Source organism: Zosterops lateralis, assembly GCF_965231275.1.
Source record: "Zosterops lateralis genome assembly, chromosome: 1".
Lineage (NCBI taxonomy): Eukaryota > Metazoa > Chordata > Aves > Passeriformes > Zosteropidae > Zosterops > Zosterops lateralis.
In genome coordinates, this window is record NC_139762.1 from 92318087 (window position 1) to 92332011 (window position 13925).

At 43.9% G+C, this 13925-nt stretch overlaps 2 protein-coding genes across 2 annotated transcripts; one reads left to right on the plus strand and one right to left on the minus strand.

Annotated features, from left to right (window-relative positions):
- Nucleotides 1-233: 233 nt before the first annotated feature.
- Nucleotides 234-5507, minus strand: SEC61B (SEC61 translocon subunit beta). The gene is made up of 4 exons (XM_083862070.1): nucleotides 5455-5507; nucleotides 5257-5354; nucleotides 4577-4678; nucleotides 234-567 (listed from the first exon to the last, which is right to left on the minus strand). The coding sequence occupies exons 1-4, from the start codon at nucleotides 5455-5457 to the stop codon at nucleotides 480-482; spliced, it is 291 nt and encodes a 96-aa protein (XP_083718196.1). The 5' UTR covers nucleotides 5458-5507; the 3' UTR covers nucleotides 234-479.
- Nucleotides 5508-5704: 197 nt separating this feature from the next.
- ALG2 (ALG2 alpha-1,3/1,6-mannosyltransferase) lies at nucleotides 5705-8957 on the plus strand. The gene is made up of 2 exons (XM_083870412.1): nucleotides 5705-6194; nucleotides 8027-8957. The coding sequence occupies exons 1-2, from the start codon at nucleotides 5862-5864 to the stop codon at nucleotides 8927-8929; spliced, it is 1236 nt and encodes a 411-aa protein (XP_083726538.1). The 5' UTR covers nucleotides 5705-5861; the 3' UTR covers nucleotides 8930-8957.
- The last annotated feature ends 4968 nt before the right edge of the window (nucleotides 8958-13925 follow it).

Consider the following 13925-nt stretch of genomic DNA (forward strand, 5'->3'; position numbering starts at 1 on the left):
CTCAGTTTTATTTCAATGAGGACACTGGTTATCTTCTCATGTTCGTGAACATGATTTTGTCCCTTTCATCCACCAAAAGAGATCTTCTAGCATAAAATTATATAACAACATATAGCTTGGAAGAATCTGGTTTGAACCATCAAAGAGCATTTACTCATAAATGTTTATGAAAATCACTAGTAAAATGTATTAGCGGTGGTACACTGGAAGAGGAAAAAATACATTTAAGACTGTTTCTATTTCCATATACAACTTTTATTGCAGCACCTGTATTCTAAGTGTACAGATACAAATACAAAATGACCCATGACAGGCTTTAAAGCTGCCCAAGTAGCAAATTGAGAAATAAATTCGGTATTACAGCCAAAGTTGACAGGGCTTCAACAGGTGATAGGAAGCTTCCCCAGTCTCTCTCCAAGAACAACCAGGATCCACCATAGTTTTGGTCCAAGATGTATGCTTTAAGCTGGCAGCTGAGTCTAGGAACGAGTGTATTTACCCCAGATGTGCAGCATAAACACAGAAGCAATAAAAAGAAGACTCATGACCAAAACAGGAACAGGTCCACTAAAAATAAAGAGAAAATGCATTAACATAAAAAAAGAAGTCTGTCTTGCCCAAAGGCCAGTCATTATCAGCCAAGTGAGCTCATCAGTTCATATGAAATTTTACAAGAAAACTTTTCTTCCCTTCCCACAGAAATATCTTAAGGCACATAGAAATGAGATAGCCATCTCTATCAAAAACTGCTGCTGCCACTGTTTTTAAAGACAGTTCTATACACCCTAAATGTTACATAAAAAAACACAACAGAGTAGCAAAACCCCCACTTGTTAAAAAGCCATTAATGGTTCATTATTATGCATTACTGTTTCCAGTGTCTCTAGAAGAGTATCCTCTGTGTTTACAACTCAGATAGCCACCTGAGCAAAGATGCAATCTGATAAAAATACCAATAGAGTCCTCTAGCGGCTACTAAAATTTTGGCAAAAAATACTCATTAGCTGTTTTATTTTAGAGGTTTTATTTCATTTGAAAACAATGGCAACAGTGGGTGAGACAGGGACTTCTGCTTTCTTGAAAAACATACACAAAGTGGCAAAGCCACAACATTAAACCTTTACCTAAAATGAATAAATTATTTTTTTTCCTTCTTACTTTTATATATTCTTTAGAAATTGCATAGTAATGTTTTTAAAAAACAAGTTAATCTTAGGGTGCACACTGATAGCTTCAATCAGCTGTTTCACGCTGTTCTGAGACGGAGCAATTACATGAATACACACACTCAACACTCCTTCATACCACTCACTTAATACAATCTCATTTCTGATTTTCAACATGCTATTGGGAAATCTGCTATCCAGCCTGTGTTACCCTCCAGGGTACTGTTTATAAGCATGCAAATGCTACTTGAATACAAAGTAAAAAAAAAAGGAATCTGAAAAAGGATTCAAAGAGTTTACTGTCATATTTTCCTATGAACTCACCATCTACATACTTGAAATTATCAAAACTGTGATCTTACATTGAGTTTTAAGACTCAATTATTATCTATCTTACCCAAGAATTATTTGGGTACGAAGAATCCTGAACACAGACATAAACCATTTGGCAAATAAACCAATAACAAAATAAACAAAGCCCACATATATGGTGACTACACAAAGGCCTTCAAGGAATATATTTCACTAAGCAACAGAATGTAATTCTGAAATGCCAGCACTTTATACATATAAATAAATATAATTATTTTATACTTTTTATTTGTTTATATATATGTATACATGTAAGTTTATATCCTACATAATAGAAATCATAGTTTATAGTCTTTACACTGTATCTGAATAACTATTTAATTCATTTGAGCCTTTAGCAGTAGGAATAGGTAACCTGCTCTGCCAAAGGCACACAGGAAAAAAGCAGCACCACTAATCAGAACAGAACTACATGAAAATAAACACTGGGGACTGATGGTGTGTTCAGTGTTTTTAAGACACGCAGATGACACTGAACCCCTAGAGAATCATCAGCTCTCCAATACTGACACATATATCTCATTTCCTCTAGTCCCAAAGAAAACCTCTAGAAACCCTGCAATTCTCCTCCACACACCTGCATCTTCTCAGCCCACCACAAATAAATAAATGGATTCAGACACCTCTAAAGATTTGGTACTGTGCATTCTCAGAATGTCTTTCCTAAGGCTGCATATTTTACAACAAACTCAATTAGACTTTATATCCACTGGAAAGCTGCCCATAACTCTTTAAGCAGGAAAGACCAAGACAAGACACAGGAACCGCAGGTACCAAGTGACACAAAAAGACAAAAAATTTTTGGTTTAGTTTTCTTTTTAAAGCACATAATCTCCAAGCTTTAAAGAGAAAAATATCATATCCCCTCTCAGCCAAATCCCCCACAACTCCCTTTTGCTAATAGTTGTTCTTAAAGGCATACACATCTTGAAGCATCTTGTAATGCAAATAGAGGATCTTTCCTGAGGGGAACCAATGTGCCTATTCAACATATTTATTATTTTGGATGTTGAATACAGATACCAATTACCCAAAGCATCAATCTAACTCTGTACAATAAAAAATATAAAAAACTTTTTATCTAGAGTGAAGTTCCCCTCATTGTAGCTAGTATGAATTAACCTGTTCTCAGGTGGTTTTATATATTTTTTTCACAGTAATTCTAAGAGCTTGCATTTTAAACACTATGAAAAAAACACCAAAAAAAGCCCTTCCACCATCACTACTAGGATAAGCTTTCCCATTGCTTTATGCAGTAGTGATCACAACCATTTCTAAAAACAACTTCAGCTGAAGCACTTCACTGAGGTAATCACAAACCCTTGATAATCCATTCTCACTTTAAAGCCTACTAAACAGGACAGAGATAATAACAACTGGTTGCTATGGAAAAAAAATGGAAGAAAAATACCTAGAAAGCTGTAAGCAAGAAAGTTGCTATCAAGCCATGGCTCAGAAAATGTTACATCTAGTGTGGGGTGATTTGCAAAACTAACTCACTTTTATAGATTTGATCCTTTCATTAAAAGCCTGACAGTACAGTTACCCTAAGCAGCTTCCAAAAATCCTACTCCCAGTGCTCCAAAACCCTAAAATCTGGAACCACTGTGTCACAACATAAATAGATGGGAAAATCTGTTTACTGATCTGCTTGCACTGAAGATGAGAACAACTGCATGGCCATTCAGCACCAAAAGTGACATCAAAGGATTCACAAGAAAACTTAGCAAAATTGTTAAAGCTTGCATCACAAGGCTATTACAAAAAATCATAATGCCCTTCTGAGTTTTTTCTGTTAGGTGTGATTATTTTTTAAATTGAACTTTAGTAGACCAAACAACATAGAAAACAGTTGCCCTGCCTATCTGCATAGATCTGCTCTAGAACACTATTGCTGCTCATTGTCTTTTCTTTGCCTTGTCTCCTTTCTGGACTCAGAATGAAGTAAGCAAGGCAGAACAGCACTGCTTTGGTGGTTTGCTGGATACATTTTGGTTTTTAAAGTTTCAGGTACACATGAAAATGACAACAGAAAAGACAATTTCACAGGAAGGATTACTCATGGAACTATCACTAAGTAGCCTATCACCAGCCCTTCCCCAAATGTTCTATTCGTGCAGGTAGCAGCAGCCCTCCTGAAGACCTCAAATATAAAATAATAGATTTGAGGGGGAAAAAAAAAAACAAACAAAAAACAACAACAACAAAACCAAAAAACCCCAAGCAACAGGGTCAGCCCTGAGCATCTCAAGACTTTTCAAGGCAGCAAGAATAAGAGCTCATGAACTGTAATTCTACAATAAGCACAAATTTCCACTCAGGATATAACTTAACACGCACTCATCAGCTCAAATACATCTTCCACCTTTGTTACCCAAGTATTAGGCTGCAAAGTTTGTTTGGAAAGTCATCTGAATGACTTAAACTGGTCAAAACAGTAAAAACTTAGGCTCTCTTTATAGTTTATGGGACACTACTAGGTATTTGACCATAATCTTAGAATATTCACTTTGTGAAAATGGAGATATGCAAGGTATTGGCATGCTATTTGCTGGGCAAGTTCAGCTAAAGTAATTTATTTGTGGCTTTTTAATAAAAAACCATGATGCAAGCATATGGTGTATCAGTTATCTTGTTTTTCAACAGGTGCACAGGATCATAACATAGCTATTATAAGACAACACCTAATTTTTTTATTTAAAAGAGAACAAAAGCATGCACACAAGATGCTTAAATTTATTGAGATGAGATCTTTCTCAACTTCCAAGTGATTGTCAACAGCCTTCAAAGGCCACTTATGACAAGCTTTGGCAATTACAAACTACAACTTGTACCTACCTTTTTTAAACCACTGTAACTTCAGAAACTACTTCTCCAGGGTTACAGATTAAACATGTCATCCCAACCATCAACTCAGCAAGTTTTCCCATGCCCACCAGAACACTGACAGATTATTATTAATTCAAAGACTGCAAGACAAGGTAAACAGGGGAACTCTACGGCCCTCGAGCCTGCCACCACCCATTAGCCCAACTCACACTTTGAGCCCTGGAGAGTCCTCAGTGTAGAACCGCCACATCCCACCAGTCCCTGTGGACGTGGCACGGCCTGCACTCCTTGTCCCACAGCTGGCATTTTTCCTTTAAGGGATGACAGAAGCAAACAAAGACCAAACAACACGTTAGTATTCCACCAGCTTCTCTAGGACCAAGCAGCCCAGGAGACTCTGCAGAAACAATACACTTCACAGAATCAATTAGGTTGGGAAAGACCCCTAAGATCATCAAGTCCAACCCAACACCACCATGTCAACTAGACCATAGCACTAAGTGCCATATCCAGTCTTTCCTTAAATACCTAAGGGACACAACCACTTCCCTGGGCACCCCATTCCAGTATCTAATTTCCCCTTCCTCCTGATGGCCAAGCTAAACACCCCCTGGCACAGCTGAAGACTTCTGCTCTCCTGTAGGGAGAAGACACAGACCCTCCACCTGGCTACACCCTACTTTCATGTGGTTGCAGAGCATGGTAAGGTCACTCCTGAGGCTCTTTTCTCCAGGCTAAGCACCCCCAGCTCCCTCAGCCCCTCCTCAGGGCACTGGTGCTGCAGACCCTTCCGCGGGCCGGCCCAGCCGGTGCCGCCACGTCAGCGGAGGGCCCAGCGCCGGCGGCCGGGCCAGGGGGGCACCAGGCACCGCCCAACGCGGGCACCCACCTCTGCCGGACGGTGGATCCCGCGGCGCGGGGAGCCACAGCCTTGCTGGGGGAGCGCCCGGAGGAGCCGACGCTGGTGGCGCTGGGGTTGGGCCCGGGCTGCGGAGAGAGAAGAGAAGCGGGAGCGGGTGAGGGGCGGCGGGCGGTGCCGGCGGGGCAGGGGCGCCTCAGCCGCCCCCCGCCCGGGGCAGCCCCTCACCATGGCGGCGGCGCTGGCTCGGGCTCGGCTCGGCTCGGCGCGGTCTCACACACGCTCCGCTACAGCGGCTCCGGCCACGTCCCCGCCCGCATCAGGCTCCGCCCCGCATCCCGGGCCGCGGGCTTCCCCGGATAATGCCTGAGCGGCAGCGGCCCCTCATCCCGGCGCCCCCCGCTCGGCGGCCGCTTTCCGGGGCCGCCGCCCCCCGTGAGGCCCCGGCGGCTCCCGCTCCTGGCGCAGCGGCCGGGCCGGCGGGGGGCGGCGGGGAGCGGCGGGGAGCGGCGCGGCGGGCAGCGGCGGGGCCGCCGGCGGGCGGGGCGGGCGCCAGGGCCCGGGAGGACGGCAGGGAAGGCTGACGTGTCCCACGGCGGCGGCTGGGCTGCGCATGCCACGCCGGGGCCGCGGCCATGGAAGAGGCGGAGGAGGCGGGAGGAGCGGGCCCGTCCGTGCTGTTCCTGCACCCGGACCTGGGCCTGGGCGGCGCGGAGCGGCTGGTGGTGGACGCGGCGCTGGCGCTGCGGGCGCGGGGCTGCCGGGTGCAGATCTGGACGGCGCACTACGACCCCGGGCGCTGCTTCGCCGAGACGCGCGGGCTGGCGGTGCGGCGCGCGGGCGGCTGGATCCCGCGCAGCCTGTGCGGGCGCGGGCACGCCCTGTGCGCCGCCCTCCGCATGGCCTTCCTGGCCCTCTACCTGATCCTGCTCAGCGGAGAGACCTTCGACGCCTTCGTGTGCGACCAGGTGCGGGGACCCACGGGGCCTGGGCACAGGGATAGGGATGGGAGCACCGCTGCCGGCCTGCCGGTGGGCTGCTCTTCACGGAATTGTTAGGAGGCCTCTAGTGATCATCTACTCCAAAGCCCCTGCCTAAGCAGGGTCACCTACAGCAAGTGATGCAGGAACGCGTCCTGGTGGGTTCGGAATGTCTCCAGAGAGGGAGACTCCACGACATCCCTGGGCAGCATTTTCCAGTGCTCTGCCGCTTTCAGTATAAAGAAGTTCTTCACGTGGATGTGGAAGTTCTCGTGTTTTAGTTCATGGCCACTACGCCCTGGTGTCCTGTCACTGGGCACCACTAAAACGAGTCTGGCAGCATGCTCTTGACACCTCTGAGATATTTATATGAATGAATAAGATCCCCTCCTAGTCTTCTCTTTTCTAGACTAAACTGGCCCAGTTCCTCTCATAAGAGTGATGCTACAGAAACCCAGAGTACCAAATCTGCACAAAATCGAATTCATTATGTGGTGTGCGGCAAGCCAACAATGACACACTCGAGAGAGACATCAGTTGTTCATTTCAGTGCTGTGCAAGCCTGGCTGCTCCAATGGTGTTCCACCAATCAAGGATACCCCATCAGGCTTTCTGTGCCATCTTTTATACACAGGAATTCAGAGTTAGTAACTTCCCAAGCGTGGTCCCTCATAATGTTATGATTAGTTAATAATTTCAAGGGAAGTGAAGCTGGGGGAGGATCTGGAACACAAAACTCTTATGAGGAGGTGGCTGAGGGAGTTGGGATGTTTAGCTGGGAGAAAAGGAGGCTGAGGGGGACCTTATCACCCTCTACAACTGCCTGAAAGGATGTTCTAGGTGGTGGGGGTTGGTCTCTCTCTGACAGCTAATGATGGGATGAGAGAACATAGTCTTAGGATGTACCAGAGAAGACTTAGCTTGGACGTTAGGAAGAATTTCTTCAAAGAGGGTGATCATACATTGAAATGGACTGCCTAAGGAGATGATGGAGTCATTGTCCCTGGATATATTTAGGGAAAGACTGGGTGTGGCCCTTCAAGCCATGGTCTAGTTGACACAGTGGTGTTGGGTCATTGTTTGGACTTGATGGTCTCTTTTCCAACCTAATTGATTGTGGGTCCATACAAGTTACCTAACCCCAGTTAACTTCTACACTTGCTTAAGGAAATGATCTTCCCCTGAGCAGAGGTCTTTCTGAGCTGTAAATGTGGTTTTTTAGTATTACAATGAACATACTTTAGCTATAGGATACACGGACCTTGAGTATTTTGCCAAGTTAGCAATGTATACATAGACAAATCAACATTTTGATTTACTACATCCTTAAGGCTTGTTAGTTCTGGGATGTTGTTGCCTAAGGGATGCGAGCTGCTGCCAGTTCCACTAATTAGGTCTTCTTTCTTGCTGATTAGAATTGAAAGTACACAAAGATCTTACATCAAAAAACATCCTGACTTTAGATAATCTTGACATATTCCAGATTTTGCAATTTACCACTTACATTCTGGGGCAGCTGGAGAGAGAGGATGCCACTGCTGCTTGGACTCTGCTCCCAGCACTTCTGGTAGTGACAGAAGGAGGTGCTTGGAGAAGTCCTGGAGCTTGGTGGGACCTTGGTGGGCATCAGGGAGAAATTAAAGGGCCACAAGAGGATGAGGGAGTGCAACTTGATATGCTTGTGTGGGGGAGAGGGAGAAGGCACTTGGCTTGCAAAGCAATGGCTCTCAGAGCATGGGTTTGAGATCACATCTGCACACTGGTGGCACTGACACAAATAATTAACCTCTCCTCTTGTCCCATCTCTCCTGTTGCACTAGGTGTCTGCCTGCATTCCTGTACTTAGACTGGCCAGAACCCGTAAGAAGGTTTTGTTTTACTGTCACTTTCCTGATCAACTTCTGACCAAGAGGGAATCTTTCCTGAAGCGCCTCTACAGATTGCCACTCGACTGGCTGGAGGAGTACACGACTGGCATGGCAGACTGCATCGTTGTGAACAGCAAGTTCACTGCCAGCGTCTTCAAAGACACATTTAAGTCCCTATCTCACATAAACCCAGATGTCCTCTACCCATCACTCAACATCAGTAGCTTTGAAGAAATTGTTCCTGCAGACATAGCTGATCTGATACCGAAAAAGAAAAAGTTCTTGTTTCTTTCCATTAATAGGTATGAGAGAAAAAAGAATCTAGCATTGGCTCTCGAAGCTTTGCATGAACTTCGAGGGAGACTTGATTCTCATGAGTGGGATGAGGTTCACCTGGTTATGGCAGGTGGTTATGATAAGCGAGTTCTGGAGAACGTGGAGCACTATGAAGAGCTGAGGAGACTCGCAGCCAAACTCGGTGTTAATGACCATGTGACTTTTCTGAGATCATTCTCAGATGAACAGAAAATCTCTCTTTTTAGTAACTCTGTATGTGTGCTTTATACTCCAAGCAATGAACATTTTGGCATTGTCCCTTTGGAGGCAATGTATATGAGATGTCCAGTTATAGCAGTTAATTCAGGTGGTCCTTTAGAATCAATCTCACATAATGTTACAGGATTTTTGTGTGAGCCGCTGCCAACCCAATTTGCTGATGCCATGGAAAAAATTGTGAGAGATCCTCTCTTAAAGGACACAATGGGAGCAGCTGGGAGACTGAGAGTTATGGAAAAATTTTCTTCAGCAGCTTTCTCAGAACAGCTGTACCAATACATACACAGATTAACAGAATAAAATCATATTCCTATGTTATATTTTACAACATTGTGTCTCATTTGTGGAGGGGACCAGTATTCATTGGGACAGATGAAGAACTAGGGATATCTGAATGTCCTTGTTTTGCTTCTTGTGCTGCCTTATGTCACTTGACACATAGAAGGAGCAAAACATGTCCCACTGTGTCATTAGAAGGTTAAAATTTTCATGTGGTAGACTGATCTGCCATTGCAGGTGTTCTTTTCTGTACTGTGCCTTGGAAAAATGCAAAGTTTAATGGCAGTAACTTACTAGGAAAATTACTGCATGTTTTATTTAATACTGTGTGGAATGGCTGATCCAATTTACTAAATTTGGATTTGTCCAGATAAGACACACACAGCCATACATTTATGTATTTTAAATGGTCATCAGCAATTTGTAAGTAAAAGGGCTGTCTCAGCTGAAGTATGGACAGAATTGCACAGTCCAACCAACTGCATGTTTCAAAAACCCAGCAGTGGTAGGAATACCAATGGTATGATTTTTAAAGGATTGACCTTTCACTGTGCTTGTCCAGTTGCATTGTGTATTTACACTGGATGTCAGGAGGAAGTGAGACTGGAATAACACCAAGGAGGGGTATCAGACTACCTGAGGCAAAAAGGTTAGTGCTGAAATCTCTGTTCGTTACCTGCAACGCTTGAAGAAGTGATTTTACTTTGGAAATTTCTGGTTTGTAGATACTTAAATGATTTTCCCTGTATTTAACATTTCCTTCTAAATGACAGCACACTTCTAAAAAAGGTTTTGATCTGGACCAGGCAATAAAGACATTTTATTTGCCTAATTTAGTGGTAACTTCATGTTTCCCTAATGCAGTGAGTGTACATGTGACAGTACTGTGATTTATTTTTTTTTCCAAGCTGGTCTGGGAAAAGGAATATATTTTTTGTTCATCTGCCTCTCTTTTAGTACATCTTTACTAGCTGATGGGATTTTTTGTTATAACACACATAATGCATACAATTGAATTTTAAGTGTGAAAATAGATGCAGTGAAATCCAGTGTTACCTATAAAATACAATTTGTACTGTGGTATGAAATATAACTTGTAGTCTGAATTCTGCAATTTCTATTTAAGATAGCTTCAGGCATTTCCGCATTAGTACTTCACAGCAGAGAGACCATTCTTTTTTGTTGCTTAGGACCAAAACCCAGATCTCAGTACACTTATAAAGCTTTTATTTGAAGTAAAGCAAACAAAAATCCACAAAGTTTGTCTTTAATCAAGAAGTCAGAATACTGTAATTTTTATTCATTATGGAGTGAGAGCAGATTGCCTCACAGGCCCTATTTCCTACATTTCTATTCAATCAGAAAAGCTGGCAAGCCTGAATCTATACTCTTTGTAGCCCGTTCTTGCATTTCTGCTCCTTTCCCACCCTTAAAAGTTTTCCTCAATCTTGGTGCAACTTTTTCATCATGAGTGTGACAATGGATGACTGAAGGACCAGAAGAGATGGTGAAAACTATCTGTGGTCAGATAAACACCCTCAAGATATGTTTGGCCTCAGTTTTAAGTTCCATTTAGAAGGTACAAGGTAGTTGAGGCCAATTCCTGTGCTTGCTTAGTCTGTGTTCCATTCTCCTCTCTCAGTTGCCCTGGAGTTAACCTGGAGCCTGAAGAGACACACTGGTGCATGCTTGCCAGCATAGCTGCAGGGGTAGCTCTGTTTCTGCTCCAGCCTTGGCCTCCAGCCCTTTCCTGAGCTGTGTTGCTGGCAGGCATGTGCCTAGTCCTATATCCTGCAGCTTCTGTTCACTAAATTTCATGGATTCCACTTGAACCTGACCTGCCATCTCGCATTTACCTGGTGATTGCTGTGACTGTCAACAACTGCTACTGTCACCAGGCTGCCCTGCTGGGGTACTGTGCCCTGGTCGGTGAGGTCACTGTCCCGTGATGTGATCTCCCCTGACTTTTCACTGTCATCCCTTGAAGAGCAGCCCCAGTCCTGCTGCTTCATGGCAGGTAGGTCGGACCACCTCAAGCCTGAGGCTGACTGCATGGAGCCTGGACTTCAGGCTCCCCATCAGCTGCAGATGAGGCTCAGATTCTTGCAGGAAGCTGTGGACAATGTGTGGAAATGTGGCAGAGCACTGCAGGCTGCTTCAAGATCTCTTGCTTTCCATCTTGAGAAAACTGATTTAGTAAGAGATATCCCTGCCCACTGAAGGAAGGTTGGTGACATGGTCTTTAAAGGTCCCTTCAAACCCAAACCTTTCTGTGGTTTTATGGTCTTCCAGAACCATTCAGTAGGGACTGCACAATTATATTAGGATTTATTAGTTAGGTATGGCTAATCTTTACAGCCTATCCAGGTACTGTATATCCCCAGGGATGATGATCAGCAGTATCCCCAGAGATTTCATGATCAGCAGTAGTAATATCCCAGAACAACGTGGATTGGGACTTTGTGGAAGACAATGACCATGTGGTCCAAAACCATATGACTTTAGTTCCTTTAAACAGTTTTTGGAGGGACCACAACTGCAGTGGGCAAGCACTGGAGTGCTGGAGCTCCATCAGGGGAAGGAATTGGCCAATAAATACACTAATCGGTTGACTCTGGAAACTGAGTGTGAAAAGCAAGCCCCTTTAAAGTCTATGCCTGTCTGTGACCCCCAAAATGAGATGGTTAGGACTGGTCTACCCCAGAGCTTGAGCCAGTCTATCAATTGTACTCTGGTGGTAGGCCAGCATCACTGTTGGTTCTTCTGCTGCCTCAAGAGCGCGCTACCACTCCTCAGAGGCAGCTTGGATTGCCACGTCCTGTTTGTCTCAGACTTAAAATTGCTATTTGTGGGAGGGAGTGATCTGTCTAAAGACATGGGGGCATGGCTCCTGCTTTGGTCTTGATTATGAGACAGTATGGCCCCTATAGCGCAGAGACATCTGCTTCCATAACGAAATGCCAGCCAAGACTTTGGCAGGACAATAAGGCAGGATGTGGCGAATGGCTCTTTCTGTTCCTCAGGAGCTTTGTGTGCTTCTCATGCCCATGGGAAGTGAGGTCCCTTCCAAGTAGGTACCACTGGAGCCACGACACTGGAAAAGTCTGTTCTGTATTATCAAAAGAAGCCGTCAAACTAAGAAACTCTGCACTTCCTGCATGCTAGAAGGGAATGAGCAGAAAAGTGCTTTCTGAACCAGATACAGACAGACACTATGAGGATCTTGTGGTACTGTTGGGTCTCTCCTGTGCTCTGACCACCTTCCATGGTTCTGCGCGTATTGTGCTGCACAGTCTGCTTGATAGCTGTGTAGTGGTATTCTCAGCAGCTTCATGTTCTCCAGCACTCAACAGGCACACAGGCTATGCCAGGGAAGTCCTGAGTCACTTGCAGCAGTGGCTCCATGTCAAACTCTAGAAATCAGGTCCTTTCAACAGCACAGGCTAGAGTTCCTGGGATACTTGGTGGACCCTGACTGCTGGCATGTTGATCTCAAATAGGCTGAAGCCACCTTAAAATGGGAAGCTCCTGACAAGGGTCAGAAAGCCCCATACCTTTTTAGACAAAAAACATGGAGTGGCAGTGGAGGTAGAGTGTCAGATCAAGAAAGTAAATCTGTGATTGCTCTTAAATGTTTTCAGATTATGCTATGACTTTTTATGTTCTTATGAGCCTTGAGGTTGGCTCAGTTGATTAAAGCAGGGTGCTAATAATGCCAAGGTAATGGGTTTGATCCCTGGATGGGCCATTCACTTAAGTGTTAGACTCAAAGATCCTTCTGGATCTCTTCCAACTCACACTATTCTGTGCTTCTGTGGGGGTATTTTTCTGTTCTCTTGAGCATTTCTTCATGTAGTTTCATATTGTCATGGAATCATAGAGTGGTTAGGGTTTGAAAAGGTATTAAAGATCTTGTTCCAACTACTGCCGTGGGCAGAGTCATCCACCACCAAACCAAAGCTGCTCAAAGCTCCATCCAACCTGGTCTTTGCCAACTGCTGTTTTAAAGACCCACACATGAAAACAAAGTTTTAGGTTTACAGAATAAAGAGACTTCTCATTTCAGAAGTATAGGCACCCAGTTTCTTATTTTATCACAGTGTAGCTTTGTTTCCTCTCTACTTCCTCTCTTGCTTTTTGGAAATCCAACAAGAATCTACATTATGAATGTAGAATCCAGCATGTTGTTGTCAGTAACAAGCTTCCTGTCAATTAAATGGAAGCAGCTCCATCATGAGAGGACAGTAAGTACTCCCATATTTTACAAGTTAGCATATTCTAGGGTATATCAAGTACATTTTGTTGTGCTGTCTCTAGACCAACACAATATAAGAAAACAAGGCTGACTAGTGTTGAGTTTCCAAAAAGGCATGTTTTTAAACAGGAATTTTTTGAACCTATTCCAGAAGTCCATACCTTTTCCTCTCTTCCCCTTTATTTAAATAAAAAAAAAAAAAAATTATGAGAGTTTTCTTTAAATCAAATTGCATATGCCTTGTGCAATCTGCTGTCAGAAGAAATATTAAATATTGGACTAGTATTATTAAATAAGTTATCATTAGTCTAAAAGAAAAAGGAAGTTTTAAGTTCATATCCCACCAGTGTGGTGTGAAGGATGATGCAACAAAAAGAAAATGGCATCAAGGAGGATTTCATCTCCTCTCCTCTCCTCTCCTCTCCTCTCCTCTCCTCTCCTCTCCTCTCCTCTCCTCATCCTGCTACCTTCTCTTACACCCCAAATTAATAAAAATAAGTCAAATAAAGAAGTTGTTTAAAGCCTAATTGGAAAAATAAGGGCAGAGTATGTGCAGGATATTAGGTGTAAGCAAAAAGAGGCAAGAAGGGAGGTGATCAAGCTTTAGAGTTTCTTCACTTACCAATACAGTGGGTTGTAAAGTGCAAAGACAGTTTTCCTTCTTCAATCTACCTTTAATCTAGTCAATAAGATAGGCCACAAACAAATAATTTAATATGCATCTTTTTATAAACTCTTTTTAGAATCTAAAAAGAAATCTGA

Excerpts from the sequence above, each read along its gene's own strand:
- ALG2 (XM_083870412.1), top strand. The coding sequence starts at position 5,862 with ATGGAAGAGGCGGAGGAGGCGGGAGGAGCGGGCCCGTCCGTGCTGTTC. Across the intron at positions 6,195-8,026 it reads ACGCCTTCGTGTGCGACCAG|GTGTCTGCCTGCATTCCTGT; the intron begins GTGCGGGGACCC and ends CTGTTGCACTAG.
- SEC61B (XM_083862070.1), bottom strand. Across the intron at positions 4,679-5,256 it reads GGATCCACCGTCCGGCAGAG|GAAAAATGCCAGCTGTGGGA; the intron begins GTGGGTGCCCGC and ends CATCCCTTAAAG. Across the intron at positions 568-4,576 it reads GACTCTCCAGGGCTCAAAGT|TGGACCTGTTCCTGTTTTGG; the intron begins GTGAGTTGGGCT and ends CTTTATTTTTAG.